At 44.6% G+C, this 19,693-nt stretch overlaps 1 protein-coding gene across 1 annotated transcript; it reads left to right on the top strand.

The window, feature by feature from the left end:
- The first annotated feature begins 9,054 nt into the window (after positions 1–9,054).
- htr1aa (5-hydroxytryptamine (serotonin) receptor 1A a) lies at positions 9,055–11,898 on the top strand. Its single transcript, XM_038791009.1, has one exon. It carries the CDS (start codon positions 10,108–10,110, stop codon positions 11,332–11,334), a length of 1,227 nt encoding a protein of 408 aa, XP_038646937.1. The 5' UTR covers positions 9,055–10,107; the 3' UTR covers positions 11,335–11,898.
- Positions 11,899–19,693: the final 7,795 nt, after the last annotated feature.

The raw sequence follows: 19,693 nt of genomic DNA, 5'->3' as shown, positions 1-19,693 counted from the left end.
TCACAGTTGAGCCTTTCTCAGCTGTGACTCAGTAATATTGCTCTCATTTGAGTCAGAAGGTTGTGGATTTAAGGCTCCATTCCAGAAAGTTATAGAATCTTCGAATAGTCACAGTAGAGAAATAAGCCATTCAACCCACTGTCTCCACACTGGCCCTCTGCTGTAATCTGGGCAGACATTTCAGTATAGCATTGAGGGAGTGACGCATTGTCAGAGATGCTCGGCTAGATTCTCTGTTCTAGAGACTAAGTATTAATGCCGGGGCAGGATTTGCAGAGTTCTACGACATTAAAACTGATGCCGCAGCTGTACCAATTCACCGACTGTTAACACCAGCGCTATGTGGAACACAATTGATTCCAATGAGATACGGGGCGGGATTTGCCGGGTCCCGGATTGCCACTCAGGAGGCTGAAAAGCTGCAGCTGCATATACATACTTCACTCCACACACACACTATCCCAACCAACAAGATGGCAGCAATTTGCACGGCCACGAGATTCACCGGCACAGAACTGAAGACCCTGCTGGATGTCGTGGAGGAGAGGCGGGCAACCTGTACCCCATGGTAGGAAGGAGGCTGCCAGCTGCCACCGTTCACCAGGCCTGGGAGTGAGTGGGAGAGGTGGTCAGCGGTGTGGGCAACACCGCCCCGATCGGCCAGCAGTGCAGAAAGAAACTGCATAATCTCCTCAAGGTGGCCATGGTGACAAGGCAGCGCTGTACCCCTGACACTATCCCCCACACCACACACCTGTAATCCTCCCCCCACCCCCCCCCATCCTTGCATACTGGCTTCCATAGCCGGGTGCCCTGGCCACTGAAGCTATATGGCCGGTAACACTCTGCAGAACCATGGGTCGAAGTGAGTGCTCAGTGGGGTGCCGAGCAAGGTGGCTGCCTTGCAGGACGCGGCGATGGCAGTCTTTGCTTGGACACCACCCCAGTCCCGTGGGGGGTCTCCCCGTCCCCACGGTCCGCTGGGCCCCTCTGCACCACCACCCCACCTCCCCCCACCCCCCACAGCCAGCCAAGCCAGTTTCAGGACCAGCAGCCCACAGTCGTGCTTCTGTGTGTCCTAATTCCTCAGCCACGATGCCTGTTTCCCGATTTGTAAAAGCACAAGTGAACCTCGCCGTCAGGAATTCCCCCTGGTGGAGGCGAAGCATCGTGGAGGCCCCAGAGAATACCAGGTCAGGCCGCTAATGATACGTGAATGGCGTTTACTGCACATGCGGAACGGAGAATTGCGATTTGGCGTGAGCTCGGCGCCCACCACGGGTTTTGGCGTTAAAATCAATTTTCTGTGCAACTGCCTTTCCCAATTTCAGTGTCAGCCAACAGAGAATTCTGCTCTATTATTCAGATGAGATAAATTTTGTCTTCTGCCTCAGGTAGAGGAAATAAATTCCATGGGACCATAGATGTCACAGTGCAGAAGGAGGCCATTCAGCCCATCGAGTAGGCACCGGCCCTTGGAAAGAGCACCCTACTTAAGCCCACACCTCCACCCTATCCCCATAACCCAGTAACCCCACGTAATCTTTTTGACACTAAGGGGCAATTTATCATGGCCAATCCTCCTAACCTGCACATCTTTGGATTATGGGAGGAAACCAGAGCACCCGGAGGAAACCCACGCAGACACGGGGAGAACGTGCAGACTCTACACAGACAGTGACCTGAGGCTGGAATTGAACCTGGGACCACGGAGCTGTGAAGCAATTGTGCTAACCACTGTGCTACCATGCCGCCTTACCATGATTCTTCAATAACCTGCTTAAAATTTATGAATAGTCATTTTATAGTACAGAATGTGAGTTTCGCTGAAACATGACTCATTTTGTGTTGAATATTTTCTGTCACCTCATCGGGACATTTGCAAGAATACAATATAAGGGAAATCAGAAAATTTACATGCTTTGAGAAGAGCGTGCTGATTGGTTGGCAAGTGGATCCTGATTGGCAGAGGTGTTACCATGGAGAGTGCACTATTTGATTGTGACTGACAGTTAACTGCCAAGCATTGTTTGAAATTTAAATCAGGCGGCTTGAGCTTCATTGGTCAATTTTGCTGAGGGATGAACCAGTGAATGCCTGTGACTTAGCTACAGCTTTTGTTTTCAGACTTAACAACACCATGTGTTGCCTTATAGATGGTGTTGCCTAGGTCCAACTCTTCCAAACAGCTTTGTTGAGGTGGGGGGGATTTTCTGCTCCTGTTTTTGTGGGTGGTGGGAATGGTGGACGGGGTGGAGAATTGAGCTGGAGTCCCAAAATGTCTTTGAAGCCAGTAGGATTTCCCTGATCAATTATCCCCAGCTTGTGACTGTGATATAACAAGAATCCTGATATTAAAAGTCTGGATCTTCATTTGCATAGCCCCTCCACCTTAAATTGTCCATTCACTTTCATGTGAGGGCATGATGACATGAACCATGATAGGTCCCCCACGACGTGCAATGTGCACATGATGAGCAGAACCTGTTGGAGGTACTCTGGTGAATAACACCCCCAGAGGGGAGCGGGTAATGCGCAGGACCAGACCCTGGCACTGCCTGGGCACTGCCACCTAGGACTGGAGTGTTTCATGGGGAAAGCCTTTTCTGGGGGAGGTGCCAGGTGCTTCCATGGTGGGGAGTTGTTCCGTGGTTGGGAGTGGGGGCATGAGTTCTGTTGATTCAGTGAGCTGGGGGTGGTTTGTGGGGGGGGGGGAGGATTTCCATTTTAATATTTTTTAATTGGGGTGCTCTTTAAAAAGGACACTTTGCAAGCTTGATGCTGAAATAGGACATGTCAAAAGCTACCCTGATCAGATCATTTTACACTGTCTATCGCACAAGCTCATGAACAGGCCTAAAGCTGTCACTTTCAGCCCAGTTTACCTCAGATTACCTTGGATGGGCAAGGTATCTCAAACAATAGATGGAGCTAGCAATTTCACGTTGTTACTATGCAGTAGCAAAATGGGTGGTATTCACCAGGATGCTGCCACTAAGCCAAAAAGCCTATCTCGTAAATAAGTAATGTGGTATATGAATTTCAGTGACATTGTGATGCTAGGTATTTAGGCTGCACATCCCAAAGGCTGGCGGATTGTGTCAAGCAGCAAGTCCCTTCAGCTGTTCATAATGGGCAAGGTACAGACCATACACAGCAGCCTGTGCTTCCAAAGCTCAAACACACAGGGCAGGATTCTCCGGTCACTGACACCGAAATCGCATTCGGCAACCAGCCGGAGAATCCCCATTCACTACCGAATCGGGACGGAGCCGCTTTTGCGATGCTCCACCCCCTCCAAAACGGAATACTCGGGATCGACGGCCGCAGGACATTGCCTGAGGCCCACCCCCCCATGCTCTGCCCCCGACAAGCCAAACGCCTGTCGGTGCGGTTGTGTAAGGTTTCATCCGTCGGGAACTCGGCATAACGGCTGCGGACTCAGTCCAGCGCCGCCACAGTCGGGAGAGGGCCGATCCGGGGGCAGGGGGAACATTGCCAGGGGCTGGGGGGGTGGTCCTGGCCATACGGGCCGGCCAAAGGGGCGGCACTATTTCACAGGCCGGGTCCTTGAGCGGCTGGTGCCATGTTGCATGGCACGGCCACTGCAGGCCAAACGGAGGATCGGTGGCCTTTTTACAATATTTTTCTGTCGTAAAACACCACCGTTCCCACGCTGGCGTGGGGACATGGCTTCAAAATCGGAGATTCCAGCCCAGTGTCCACATTAGATGTGATTCTGTGATTGGACAACATCTTCTAAATAATCCTCAGTCTGCTAAAAGTTACACTGACAACCAATTTAAGATTGTCAGTTGGGCTCTGTGTGGTGCATCAATACACAGGGCCCTATTCTTTTCAGACAGAAAGAATATGTACGCATGATGGATGTGATTCTCCATGTCCCCCCCGAGGCATGTTACGCAGTGATGGGGCTGGCCCACCACTGCAAATGGGGTTTCCTGTTGTGTGCACCCCCCACTACCAGGAAACCCAGGGTGGGGATTTGCTATTGGCAGGACTGGAAGATCCCACCAATGGGCATGGCCATAAAATTCCAGCCATTGTGTCCATTTCAGCTAAACAAAATACAAATAAATGATAGCTGGTCTGCTGATTCATTCTTCAGGGCAATTCCTCGACCAATTGGAGTCAAGCTGCCTGGTTTAAATTTTAAACAATGCTTGGCAGTTACCTGTCAGTCACCATCAACTTCTGCATTCTCCATGGCAATGTCTCTACCAATCAGAGTCTACTTGCCAACCAAAAGGATGCACTTGTTGATTTGCCTTACATGGTACTCTTGTGAATGTCATGATGAGTGCAGATGAAAAGCTACACAAAAACATCTATTTTCTTAGAAATACTTAATATGTATTCCTAGGCCAATAACACTAACAATCAGATGATCATGTCATTCTCTCATTACTGTTTATGGGAGCTTTTTCTGAGCATATATGCTGCTATGTTTCCTACATCACAACAGTGACTATGATTCTAAAATAGTTAATTGGCCATCGAGCACTTTAACAGGTTCTGATGTCATGACAGATATAAGATAAAGGCAAATTCATTTGAAATGTTAATAATATCAATACTGAATTAATTTGAGCTTGGAAGGGGTTAGAGTCAGAGACATGCAGAGCTGGAAAATATGGATTAAGTTTCAGGCAGAACCTTTGAAGCAACATGCCTCAGAAAATGGAAGCTGAGGCAATTTAGTAATTATTCACCTCCTATTCCGGTCAAAGTGATCCACTTTGTTTAAGTTCGGTTGAAGGACATGTCAAGGTCTTTCTGGGGAAGTACGTTCATTGATTTCCAATTGGTGGGCATTGGTCTCATCAAATGCTTCTGATTTTGTTTCTTGTAGGAAGCAACAGCACCAAGACCAGACCTTGTTCCCTGTTTGGTAACCCTTGCCCACATATCCACTTCATTCTACCACTCATTGTATGGTTCAGGCTCCACAAGGCTGGGAGGGTAATCATACCCTGACAATTGACACATGCCATCTGCCATTTTCCACAATGGCTGATGGAACAGCATTTTTTGGGATTAATTGTGGTTGCTTAGATTCAACCTTCAGGCAACCATACTCGGCTGCCATGTTATATTCCAATTATGAAGAACATAACTAGAGACAACCTTTACACCGTTTCATAAGCATTTATTTCCAAAGTTACTGATTACAAGCGTGTACTTCTTAACGCAACGACCACAGCTTAAGTGATCGCAAAACCTCATTGATGTACTATATTTCAAATTTGCATTTGTTCCAGATGACATACAGCCACTGGACCCCTCCTTACTCCAGTGTAACTATCATCCCTTCTGACCCGCTAGGTTCAGCCATGAGAGGCCTATCAAGAGCTTTAGGCAATTGAATCTCATCAAGCAAGCGGCCCTACTAACATCTCCGCCGGATTCATCCGCTAGTTCTCTTACGAACTTGCTGAACCTTTGATACACAACGGAGAACTCCTACACAGTGGAAATAGGTCAATGTGGTTCCTATTCTGGAATTATCACCAACTAGTATTGACAGCGCCGCCAGTATAGTCAACACCACGCCCAATCTTGCTAACTGGCCCATTCTCCCAAATTGCAGGTCACTGTATAGCATTCCAAACCATGGAGGCAACCTGACCCTAAGCAGTTTGGAAACAGCAAAGATGTGTTAACTTTCCATTGCCTGATGAATATCCTGCATGGACATGCTGAGTGGTCAGAATCAGTATTGTCGATTATGCTTACAGTCTTCTCCAAAGCATTCGATCACACAACCGCCATCTCAAAATTCCTACAAATGGGAGTTGATCCATCTCTTGTTTCTTGGGGAGGCAGCTTCATTTCAAATCATGAACAATGTGTCAAGATCGTAGATAAAGTATCAAAGTGAACCAGCACACTGATGTTCACCAGCGAACCAAGCTGAGGTCCACTCTGTTCCTTGCTGTGATCAATGATAGTGGCTTCATAGAAGTTGACATTTGTATTCGCCCCTTTAAATATATCGATGACCTGATGGACATCGAAAGGCGTTGCACCCACATTGGGCCAACCGTTCTTGAACAATGTTACAATAGGTCGGGCACATGAACCAAAAGATGCACGGTTATTGACATCTAGTTCACTCGAAATTAACCAGCCCCTCCCAATTTACATTCCAACATCATAACACCATCAGACTACTGGATATACCTATCGGGGCAGATCTCAAATGGGATGGATATGTTTGTTCTCTTATTAAATGGGCAAACAGCAAGCTACATGCTTTGGAGGCTGAAATACCATTCCCTCTCAAACAGTAACCTCGACATGATCTCATAACCATTTTCAAATATTTAACTGCAACACATTGGAATGTAGGGCGCATGCGAGGTTGAGGCAGAAAGCAGCCATGTAAAACCATTGAAAGTGTTCAGACAAGTTACTCAGGTGCCATACACGATTGTGGTTTGGACTCAGTCCAGAACAGACACAATCAACTCCAAAGTCCTTCCACAAGATCGCTGCTGATCTCCAAACCTCAGTCCTTGTGACTTGAAGACAGATCCCACTTAGAATCTTACTTGGAATGGTGAGTTGTAAAACGTACCTCAATTCGGCCCTTGACCGTGACGGAAGTGCAGTTTAAAATAAACCAAGCTCAGATGAATGTACCTATTGGTGGAGAAATACGTGAACCCGCAGCAAACGTTCTCCGCCCTCTCACCTTGAACAGAATTCAGCACAATGAACACGCAATTAACAGTGGTGGTTACCGTGTTGTTGCAAACCCAGTACATTCGATCAGGAACACCCCTACTTGTAGCTCAGTAATTCTACTCCCTGCAAATAAATTACTAACCTGTGTCCATTCTTGCGTATACACATTGGTGTGATCGACAACTCTGAGAATATGAACGGTGTGGTGGATTGCACACACATTATGAAAATAAGTAACACATCCAATTGGAGAGACATTAGCTAACTTCAGTGTCCACGGTTCTCTTATAAATAACTAAGTTCCTGAAAAGTAAGCGGAATATATATTACAATGCACATATTCATTTGTCCCCTATCCCCTGATGTATTATGTTTTTTATAAAGCAGCTTTGCAGGGAATCTGACCCGCGCCCCTGTAAATCACTACACTGATATGATTTAGTATTGACCCTGTCTTTATAATGGATGGTAATTTAAATTGACCTGCACTAGGTCTGCAATAGGGTATTGCAACCATTCAATTAGGTATCAGCTTGCGCAGCAAATAACCGGTTGCCAAACAAAAACTGGACAAGATACAGCACAAGGCTGTCAAAGAGACAAATGAGAAAGGAAAGAGTTCAAAGGAAAACACTACACTGATTTGTCCAGGACTAACAGTTCTTTTCTTTTCTGATATTCAGAGCCAACAGCACCTTGAGTGTAATAACCTCCGGCATGTTTCTCTGTAGAATACACAGTGCGGGGATGATAATATCGCAGCCCAATACATTTCATTCACTTCAGGACTCACATCAAGAATTTCCAATATCCCAGAAAGGTGGGGGGGGGGGGGGGGGGGGGGGGGGCGTGGGGGGAGTACTCAGAAATATTGGGAAGTTGGGGGAACAAAGAAACTGAGGTGGGGAACAAGTGCACTCTATCAGCACAGCCCCATCCTTTATCTTTTTGCTCCAGTCTTTGGGTCCTGCCCCTCGGGCGTTGCTCGGAAAGACAGTCACAGCCTCCTCCTGACAAGTTACTATAATCCCCAGCTGACTTTCGTTCGGTTGCTCCGCAAGCCGATCCTCACATTTCGCTCTGCCCAACCGCCCCCCCCCCCCCCCCCCATCCCGGGTTTTACGCCGGTGGATGAGGTGACCCCAGAATGACTGCAGTCTGATTTCAGGCTGTGGCAAAAAGCCTGGAGATTTTCGCTGTTCTGTTTGTGCGACATCAAACTTTAAAACAAATATATATTTATGTATTTATTTCCACAGCTGCATTAACATTAAACATGCCAGTGGCCAGCGATGGCGAATCTGGGTGAGTCAGAGCAGTCCGGACTAGCCTTATTAATATTGAAGCGTGGCCGTGCAACGGTAGAAACGTGTGGACTACGCCAGGAGACAAAACACATTTTGATATCCAACAGATAAATTAAGAACACTCTAATCAACTATTTCCAGAAAGTTTCTGATTGTGAGTAGTTATTCAGATTATTTTGATAAAGCAGCAAAAATAAAATCCTGAAACGATTTTCCACTAAAACAAATTCTTCATCGTATCCATATCACTCCGGTTTGCAGGTCGCTGTTGATTAATAACTTAAATAATTGTCAGATTTAAGTAACTACGGTTAATTGGTGCCACTGCAAAAGGAAGCATTGTCAGCGTGCACATACATTTTATTAAGTCAAAAATACATCCTCAGTGTGAACCGCTTTTAATTTGAAGCCTTTGAAACATCCTTAAATCTACTCCGTTATACTGAAGTCAAAGTAAGGAAACCCTACACTATCTTTAACACAAAGTTAAATGTCACTTTCGATCGTTTAAACAGCAGAAGTGATGCCCGGAAAGTTGCCACAATCAAAACCAGTGATGAATGGTATTGTACAAAGCGGATGAGGTGAGCTTCATTCAATAATAATAGTAATGAGCTTCGTTTAATAATAAAAAAACGAAGTCCAGTTTCGCGAAATAATTGAACTACGTCTATTAATTGACTAATTTCAGTTGAGGAGAAAAATCCCCGTGAAGCACACAGTTGAATGAATGGCGTGCTGTGAGTGTGTAGCTTCGAGCTGGTTAATCTGTGAAGTTTGATTGAACGATCTCTAGGTGGCAGCAGATCTCCTTTGAGTTATGAGCCGTCCATGGTCCTGAAATGCGGGATTATAATATATTGATACTCCCTATAGATTTTATTCACTTCAGGAATCACATCAGAAGTTCCCAATATCCCAGAAAGGAGGGGAGGGCTCGGTGGGTGAGGGGGTTGTGTGTGGAGTCACCAGCATGTAAACTGCAATTCTTTTTTTGAAATTAAAAGGCTAAATTCTCTTTCATTCCAGTCTTTGGGCGAACGGGGTACATACTCGGCTTTAAAGTGATTTAATGGCGCTCCAGCAAAGAATGGGAGCAAATCACGGGACGATTTTGAATAGAACACACATCTGTCCACTGTGCAACGCCTGGCTCCATTTGCATTACACATCTGGTTCCGTCATCCCAGTTCTGCCTCGTCTTAAGTATTATTCAAAGGTGTGGTACAATACCTGAGGACTGATGGACATTGTGTGAATCTATTTTTACAATGTGCAGCTTCCCTCTGCTCTCTTGGAGACTTGAAGGAAATTAACTTCGTGAAAAAGTTATGGAAACAAAGGAATTCAATGATGATTGAGTTAAATAAATATCTACGAAGTGCACCCCCCTCCCCATACTCAAATCGGTCTCCAACATGAATATTTCTTTAACTGCGATATTCTATTGGAGCCAGTATTTCATTTTCGCATATTTGTCCTTTGTCCTGGTACAGAATTTACTGCAAAAACAAACGCCTACACATGGAGGAGGGCGAATGGTCTCGGCGTTACCTCTGGGTGGAGGGAGGGGGTGTATTAGACGAATTTCCTTCTCACTGTCGTCACGTTGGGCAAGATCCGCGCAGAAAACGGCCGAGCGACGTAAGATAATGACCAACTCCTTCTGCATTATTGATCCAAGAATCAGATCTACTTCAAGCACAGTGGGGATGGGGGGCGGATCTACTTTGGCTGACAGAGATTAAGAAACGTGTTGCTCAAGGTAGAGAAAAAACAGGGGTGATGCAGAATCAAAAGGCAGACACGGTCCTGGCTGTTTCTACTTCCACTAACATCAGCCTGAGCATCAGCATGGAAAGGCACACTTCAGGGATCTATTAGCGATCTGACGTATCCTGGACGGCAGTATATATTAATTCACTCAGTCACCATTCGTTGAGGGAAAAGCCAATGATTTATAGAACTAAGAAATGTAACGACGTGTGTGTTCTGTGGGCTCAGTTGATCTTTCCCTTTAAATAATGTAGCTTCGCCTGGAATGTGGAGCCCGGAGGATTAACACAACTTCTCCTACAAGCCTCTCGGAATGGAAATGTTCAACAACAGCACCTTCTCAGACTCAGCTTTCAGCACGGACAACCAGACCAACTTTTCTGAGGTGACGCTCACTTATCAGATCGTAACTTCCTTGTTTATCGGAACTATGATCCTTTGTTCCATCATTGGAAATACTTGTGTGATCGCAGCTATCGCACTGGAGCGCTCTCTCCAAAACGTAGCCAACTATTTAATAGGATCGCTGGCTGTTACCGACCTGATGGTGTCTGTGTTAGTGCTACCTATGGCTGCTTTGTACCAAGTTCTGAACAAATGGACCCTGGGGCAGGTAACCTGTGACATTTTTATCTCTTTAGATGTGTTGTGCTGTACATCTTCTATCATGCACCTTTGCGCTATTGCTCTCGACAGGTACTGGGCTATTACTGACCCAATAGACTATGTCAATAAGAGGACTCCCAGACGAGCTGCTGTCCTGATCAGCCTGACATGGCTGATCGGCTTTTTAATTTCAATCCCTCCCATGTTGGGTTGGAGAACCCCCGAAGACAGAGCCGACCCCGATGCTTGTAACATTAGCATAGATCCCGGCTACACCATTTATTCCACCTTCGGCGCCTTTTATATCCCCCTGATATTGATGTTAGTCCTGTACGGGCGAATATTCAAAGCCGCCAGGTTCCGCATTCGCAAGACTGTGAAGAAATCGGAGAAGCAAAAAGTAGCAGACACTTGCCTGACTGTGTCCCCGGCTACCATGCAGAAGAAAAACAACTGTGACAACAGCAAGAACTGGAAGAGGAGCGTGGAGCCGAGGCCCGCCTGTAACAACGGGGCGGTCCGGCATGGAGAAGAGGGCTCCGTCTTAGAAGTCATCGAAGTCCACCAAAACTCCAAAAGCTACCTTCACTTGCCCAGCAACACCAACAACCAATCGACACCGTGCTTTGAGGCTCGCAATGACAAGAACATTGAAGCGAAGAGAAAGGTGGCCCTTGCCCGCGAGAGGAAGACGGTGAAAACTTTGGGCATCATTATGGGCACCTTCATATTTTGCTGGTTGCCATTCTTCATCGTGGCCCTGGTCTTACCATTTTGTGGACAGCAATGTTACATGCCAAAGTGGCTCCAATCCGTCATCAACTGGCAAGGCTACTCCAATTCACTCCTAAATCCCATCATATATGCTTATTTCAATAAGGATTTCCAAAGTGCTTTCAAGAAAATTATCAAATGCAAGTTCTGCAGGCAATGATTCAATCATCATTTCGACGATCATAGTTCATCATTGCGACACACTGGAGCAGAAAAGTTCACAACATTTTAGCATGTATCAACTTTGAATATTTATTTGGAATTGCATTTGTGATTGGAGTTCCACTGGATTCATCCTGTTTCTGTCGGCAGGTGACTACATTTGTGCTGGCAGCTTTTAACAGCATTGTCAATCAGGACAGAAAGTCTATTCAGTTTCAGTGTTAGATTATTTACCTAATCATGGTGTCCCTGAATGTAATTGAGAAGTAACTGCGTTGTTCTGCGATTTAATATATTTAAAAAAAACAGTCCTGGACATTGCTGGTGAAGCCCAGTGCGTGACGGGATAAATTGCAACACTTACTGAAGGAAACTAATCGTGGGTTTAGCTAAATGTGCTTCGTTCCACAACCCATATAGCAGTTCTATGCTGTGTGTTGAGGTTTTCTGCTTGTCTTTATTTACTTTCGTGATTTTCGAAGTTGCAGATTTGGGCCTGTGATCGTTCGCAATCAGTAAATTACCATCACTTTCGAGAAAATAAAACTCGTCTGTTAAAGAACACTCTCGCCTGTTTGCATTTATTGAATTGGCCTACATATCAGATGCAGCTAGACAACGCTTCATTCTAGCGAAACTATTGCCCGCTAACCTTGCTTTCTGACACACTTTCAGATGTTCACAAAGTGCTAGCCTTTTGTATGAAAAATAATTTGATTTAATATGAAAGATTCTATGGCAGAAAGCCATTGTGTGAAGCCATCACACCTATCTAGAAGGCGGTGAGATACAACGCTGTTTAAGCCTAGTCCCAAATAGAGCGTGCAATGGCCCTACGGTGAAAACTAGATGAGGTTATACTGTAACAGATAGTGTTAGACAAAATATCTGTGCCTTTCAAATAGTTTGTTCAACTGTGTTTCTACAAACTCAAGTTCATTACTTCATTAATGATAAATGATATTACAACATTAGGCATGTCTGGGCCAGCAACTCAACGGATTGTACAGCAGACAAACTCGGAATCTTCTGAAAGTAGTTATACATTGACCGTCTCCAAGCCGTCTGTACCTGGGCAAAAGGTTTGCTCAGGACTTTGCCAGTAATTCAGACGAACCTTCTGCATTCGCTTCCATACAGTTCTCCCAGTTCACTGGGCTTCAATGTAACTTGGTTGTTACTAAACTTATTCTTCACATGGCGGGGGGGGGGGGGGGGGGGGCATCTGTGGCCGGACGGTAAGTTGCCTTCCAGGCATCCGTTACCGGAGGGCTGGGCTGAACTTCTGCTTTGAAAAAGATTCACAGGGGCTTGAAACGTTAACTCTATTTTCTCTCTCTCCACAAATGGTGCCAGCCCCCCGCTGAGTTTTCCCAGCATGTTCTGTTTTATTTCTGCTTTAAGCATAGTTCCCAGTAGAGGAGCTGAGATTGGAGAAGCCACTTGAACGGGAATTCAGGCTATATTGCCGCTGCTCCGTCACTTCACCAAGTTGTCCACCCCTTCCCATCCCAAAACCTGCTGCGTGTTAACTTTCCCGTTTCCAATTGACTGCTCTGTCATCCAAACCCATGTTTGTCAAACAAAAGTTGAAACCAAACGAGCAAAGATTGTGAAAGTGTTGCTGTTTTTTTAACCCCCCACTCCCAAAACTGCCTTCTGCCAATGGTCCGTTAGATTACGAGGAAAACTTGGTTAATGAGGAAGCATTGGCGAATCAATGAATAGATTGGCATTTATTGAATAACTGCACGAGGAGGCAGTAAAGAGAATTGTAAGGAAATCACCAAATCCAACAGGGTGAGTATCAACAACCCAATATGTTGCGAGGAGAGCAAAGAGGGAGTATGAGAAAGCTCTGGCTGGTAAAATTAGGGAAAATCGAAAGATGTTCCATAAGTATTTCAATGAGAAGAGGATAACCAGGGAAGGTGTAAGGCCCAGTAGGGACCAACAGAGAAATCTGTAGGTGGAGCCAGAGGACATCGGTAGGGTGTTGAACAAATATTTCACAACTGTTTTCACCCAAGAGAATGAAGATGTAGACATAGAACTCAGAGAGAGACTGTGAGGTTCTTGAGCAAATTGACATAGAGAGTTACAAGGTATTGGAGGTGTTGGCAGGCTTAAAAGTGGACAAATCTCCTGGTCCAGATTAATTGTGTCCCAGGTTGCTGTGGGAAGCAAGGGAAGGGATTACAGGGGCTTTAACCCAAATTTTTAATTCCTCTCTGGTCACAGGGGAGGTGTCAGAGGACTAGTGGTCCCACTATTTAAGAAGGGTTGTAGAGATAAGCCAGGGAGATCAATGAGTCTCACGTCAGTGGTAGGGAAACTATTGAAGAAAATTCTGAAGGACAGAATCTATTTCCACTTGGAGAGGCAAGGTTTGATCATTGGTAGTCAGCATAGCTTTGTCAGAGGGAGAACATGCCTAACAGATTTGATCAAATTTTTTGAGGGGGTGACCAGGTGTGTAGATGAGGGTAGTGCAGGTGATGTATTTATCTGGATTTCAGCAAAGCTTTTGGTGAGGCCACACCTGTATCACAGTACTGTGTGCAATTCTGGTCACCATATTATAAAGAAGGATGTGATTGCACTGGAGGGGGTGCAGAGGAGATTCACCAAAATATTGCCTGGGGTGGAACATTTAAGTAATGAAGAGAGGTTGGATAGGCTTGGGTTGTTTTTGTTGGAGTAGAGAAGACTGAGGGATGACCTGTTTGAGGTATACAAGATCATGAGGGGCATGGACAGGGTGGATAGGGAGCAGCTGTTCCCCTTAGTTGAAGGATCAGACATGAGGGGACACAAGTTCAAGATGAGGGGCAGGATGTTAGAGGGTTGTGAGGGAAAACCTTTGTACCCAGAGAGTGATGATGATCTGTAATGGACTGCCTGGGTATAGGCAGGTTGCCTCACATCCTTTAAGAAGTACCTGGATGGGCACTTGGCATGCATTAACATTCAAAGCTATAGGCCAAGTGCTGGCAAATGGGATTAGGTAGGCAGATTGAGAGAGTTTCATGTGTCGGTGCAGATTCGATAGGCTGAAGGACCTCTTCTGCATTGTATTTTCTGCGATTCTGAGATGTTTCATTGCTCGCAAACGGTGCTCTCTGGAACACATAAGTTAACAAAGGAACGGCAGGTTTTGTTGTTTCCCAGACAGCATTGATACAAGTAATAAAGGTAACCCCATCAGATAAAGTGTAGATATGCTGAAACGTAAAGAAACGGATGACTACCAAGCCAAGTCTAGTTTTTGCCTGGAATTGTGATGTGGAGGTGGCAAATCTTTCAACAATCCCTTTGGAAGAAACCCAAAATCTCTAACAAAATCTACTAACTGTAAAATAATGTTTCTGAAAACGAGGTTGGTAGATAACCCATCCGCCCCCCACCTCCTCTGTTTATTCCAGATGTACTCAAGCGATCTTCTAATTTCAATGAGTGTTTAGATTTCAAGGGTATCGATTTCATGCTGCATAGAGACAAACAAGAATTGTTTGTTTAGAATAAAAGTGTTCAGTACAGTGAGAAAAAGAAGATTTTAGACTATGTACTCTGTTTAAGAATCATGGACTACTTTACAGTAATGGGCAGCCCCTCGAGAATTGGAACAGGCTGATTAGTAAAATCAGGAATGGGAGGATTGGTTCCATTACATTCTGTACCATGGTAACCAAATAAACAATCAAGTGTTTGTACTTTGGTTATGATGGTTGATTAATCTATCCAACTAAATATCATATTTCTATATGTTAATGGGCTGCAGTACTGTGAATAGCTGAACCCAGTGCACAGTTAAATACTTCTGTAGAAAATCAAAGCAAATGGTCTTTTAACCACAATTGTCAAAAAGCTCTGGGTAATACCTTTAATCCGTAAAGGAGAAAGTGTCAGCTAAAACAATGATTTGACTTTTGTGAGCAGTGTATCTTGAGTTCCATTGAACCCTTTGCAGCATAGATGGAGGCCATTTTGCCTATCCTGCCTGTGCATAATACAAATGAAACCAATTGCTCTCCGAGTGCCTCTCTCTTTGTTTTCTTTTAAAATTTGCAATGTTCTCTACCTCCATTATTTCATGTGGGAAACCGTTCCACTCACTCTCTATCAATCACATTTTCGTAATCTGCCTTTGGCACCTCTGTCCTTGCAAGTTATCATCTTCCAACCTTCCTTTCTCCTCCAAAACACTTGAATGTGTTTTCTTCCCAAACCAAGCCCACCTTTCCCTTCAATTTCATCTTTGAAACCCTCTGAATAGGTTTTGTTGCCCACCACAATACTGAAAAGATCCTTATCAAAGTCACAAATTACACACCATGCGACTATGGCCACTGTAAACTATACCCTCCTCATCCTTTACAACCTGTATGCAGCCTTCACCATTGTTAACACCATTTGCCTTCTGTTTCTCTCTTCTGAACTTCACTGATATGGGACGGCCCTCACCATATTCCATTCCTATCTATGCAGTCATAGTCAGGGAATCACTTGCACTGGCTTTTCTTTCTGCTTACCCACTATTACATCTGCAGTCTCTCCAAGAATCTATCCTCGGCCCTTCCAACTAGATCAGCCATGATCTTTTGAATGGGGGGGGGGGGCGGGTGCGAGGAATCAAACTCCTGCTCTTGACATTTGTATGATCCTACGTTCTGCCCACTTTCCCCGGTTTGTGGAAGGGTGGGATTGAAGGAGTTTGGGAATCACTGGTGTGTTTGGGGAGTAAGTAATTCAGAAGTTGTTGAGAAGCTACTTAAGATGTCACTTATTATTGAATCCTAGATTTTGCAGCTATGCAAGCTGCTTTCTGACTTGCCAGCAAATCGCTGGTATTACTGGAGCCCAAGTAGCTGAATAGGTATCACCCCTGCCTGTGATCTAGAAGGTCCAGGTTCACGTCCAACTCCAGGACTTCTTGCCCAAGGAAAGTGCATTCATCTAACTCAAAGCAGGTTATGAATCAGCCTGCAAAATCCTTCCATGCTCCACACCATCTTCCAAAGGAGGAACGCGTCTGAAGATAAACAAAATAGGTTTACTGAGGGGCGGTCACAGTAAGAAGAGTTTCTTGTGAGTCAAAGGTTTTTGGGGGAAGGTATAATATGGAATGGTAGTTACAATCAGATCAGCCATGATCTAATTAAATGGGGGAGCAGGCTCGAGGGACCAAATGGCCTACTCCTGCTCCTAATTTTTATGCTTGTTGGTGAGCTGTTAATTGGTTGATTCTGGTAAAGAGCAACAGGAAGGCCCGCTAATCAAGAAGTTGGGTTAGCATAAATGGCCCGGCCATGCTCCTGCCAGTAAGATTCCACCCTTGTAATCTGGTTAAAAGAGGAATAGGATCTGGCTAGACAGCCAAGACAGCCCTTGTAACAGATCATATGAAAAAGCAGGAAAGAAAGGAGAGAAACAAGAAACATGTGAATAAATCGGATAGTCGAGGGTGGGGGGCATCAAGTTTGAAGTGGAAATTGAAGAATCTGGTGGAATATGGCAAGGTTGGATATTCCAAAGAGAAGATAGGAGGCTGACATTGCGGGTGCAGAACCCTCCACCAGCACAATGTTCTGATGAAAGGTTTACAAATATGCAATCTCAGTTCAAATACATTTTTGCCAATAAGATGCTACAAAGTATGTAAAACTTTATGAAACATTTTATTTCCCTTTCCAAGCCAGTAATTGCATCAGCTTTGGCAAAGAGTCAGAACTGAAACATTAACTCAGCTTTCTGCTTCAGGTGGTAGCCAGTTTGATGTGTGTTTTCAGCATTTTCTCCCTATTATTTCAGTTGCAGATTATCTTGTTATATTGTGATTTTGATTACATACTGTCCTAATCAATTGTATAAAATTCCTTCCACCATATAAAAAAAAATTCTAGGATCTGAGGACACTTTTCTCATGCCTGGAAAACACTGTATCTAAAAATTAGATGATCTCGATTTTGGACGGACAAATAGATTTTGTGTGAATTATTGTACCAGCAGTAAAAACATTTAATGCAGCTTTTCTCCAAAATACCTAAAGTTTCTGACGAAGCCAATGCAATGCATTGGCCTCTGGATAGAGAAATGTGGGATCAGCAGATTTGAGTTATGCTGTACATTCCCTCACCCTTTCTAACAGAGACAAGAGAGGTGTACACATGGATGCTGGCAGCGATAAACCGAGCACCCCCCACCAGCAACCAAATGCTGATTTAAGTTTGATATTGGGGTGCAGCTTATTTGAAGTTTGCACTCTGCTAACCTTACATATCCAGTTTAAGTAGTGATCAAGCAGGTGTGCTTTGAGTGCCTAGATGTGAATTAGGTTGCACAGTTTGTATGAAGTTGAAACTGAAACAGACTCGTATTGATTGAATAGCATAATATAATTGATTTACTGACTATCTGTATAAAATACATTCCCACAGCATATCGCAGGACTTTATAATACAATCAATATAGTAATGCATTTAGTGAATTAATTCATTTTACTTAGTTCATCATTTATTCACCGGTGCTCCTTAAATGTAAGCAATTAAACAAATAACAAGCAGCTGAGCTCCTAATTCCCCAAAGACTTCCGACCATTTATGAAGCACAAGTCAGGATTCAAATGGAATATTCTCTATTTATCTGGATGAGTGCAGCTCCAACAATACTTAAGAAACCCAACACAATCCTGTACAAAGCAGCTCACTTGATTGGCACCCCATCTAGTGCCTTTAACATTCACTCCCTCTACCACCAGTGCAATGCGGCAGCAGGGTGTACCACCCAGAGGAGGCACTGTGGCAACTCACTAAGATCCCTTTAGCAACACCTTCCAAACTCACAAACCCCACCATCAAGAAGAAGAGTATCAATGAATGGAAACACCACTGTGATGTGCATATGCGTATCTGTATATAACTGTACATTGTTGTGTTTGGTCTTCTATATCTTGCACGACTGTTCACCTGCATGCCTTACTTCCATCTCCTACAACCATCTGGTGGTCACATAACCACGGTCTTGAGACTGCATGGTGTGTGTGCACTGCCACCTACTGGTTGGAGGTCACACACCATCCGATTATGATATTGCCTATAGGCATATCACCACATCCCCCTTTTCACAAAACATTAAGATTTGTTTACAAGCAACATTGATCTTTTAACTTTATACAATCATGATATTGTCCAATAATGTGAATGAATTTAACTAGGGTGTCCATCTCGAGCTTCAGCACCTTCCAGCGCGTTGAGTTGCCTCAGGTTGCAGTTCACCAGATTGGTCTGCCCGCCGAATTCCTAATTTTGTCACTGCCGTCGTTACCTTCAAATGTTCAGCACTCTTGGTACTATGTTGTGTTTGGTCTTCTATGCCTTGCAAAGGAATCCACCAAACACCTTGACTTGTCCAAACCAGGATCTTTATTGAATCACACGTGGTAAGATAGCGATCTGTTACAGAGCAAGTTACCATGGAGTTTCTTTGTACTCCTCTGGAACTACACCGAGCACGAATGTTCACCTGTATATCTTACTACCATCTCTTGCAACCATCTGGTGATGGCTGGAAGTTTCTCCACTTTTATGGGAGTCCCCGGTCACATGACCTTGGTCTTCAGACCACATGGTGCGTCTGCACTGCCACCCACTGGTTGGAAGTCGCACACCGTCCATCTGATATTGTCTATAGGCATATCACCACATTCAGAATTGCACCAATGTATATATCTGTATATAACAGTAACAGTATATATATCTAATGATCAATACATGTAGTGACAGTCATGACCTCCTGCCAGTAGGTGGAACCAGACACATAGAGACACACATATATACCAGGGGACAAACGAGACAGGGGCACTTGGTAGTAGGACGAAAATCGAGACAGTTGCATCTCACCTTAGCTCCACCTAACGTAGACATAATTGTCTGTACATAGAATTCCATCGTTACCTTTCTGCACGTCAAGAATAAATACTTATCACAACCACACACTCATATTCTATTCGTGTCTTTACAATCAGGGAAGCCATGGAACACAACAACCACGACCTGCAAATTCTCCTCCAAGTCACACAACATCTTGACTTGGAAATATTTTGGCATTCCTTCACAGTTGCTGAGTTAAAATCCTGGAATTCCCTGCCTTGTAGCATTTTCGTTCCTCCACCATGTGAATTACAATGGTTCAAGAAGGTAGATTGCCACCAGCCTTTTAAGGGTAATTAGGGATCTGCAATAAATACTCACTGGGCGGGATTCTCCGCCGGCGGGATTCTACGTTTTGCCGGCAGCCCGGGGGTTTCCCGTTACCGTGAGGGTGCCCCACAATGGGAAACCCCATTGGCCAGCCGGCGT

This window comes from Scyliorhinus canicula, chromosome 3 (genome assembly GCF_902713615.1).
Source record: "Scyliorhinus canicula chromosome 3, sScyCan1.1, whole genome shotgun sequence".
Lineage (NCBI taxonomy): Eukaryota > Metazoa > Chordata > Chondrichthyes > Carcharhiniformes > Scyliorhinidae > Scyliorhinus > Scyliorhinus canicula.
The sequence above is the reverse complement of the archived record's forward strand: the minus strand, read 5'-3'. Positions and strand labels throughout refer to the sequence as shown.

What these genes read in the sequence shown, in the direction of transcription:
- htr1aa (XM_038791009.1), top strand. Translation starts at nt 10,108, where the DNA reads ATGGAAATGTTCAACAACAGCACCTTCTCAGACTCAGCTTTCAGCACG.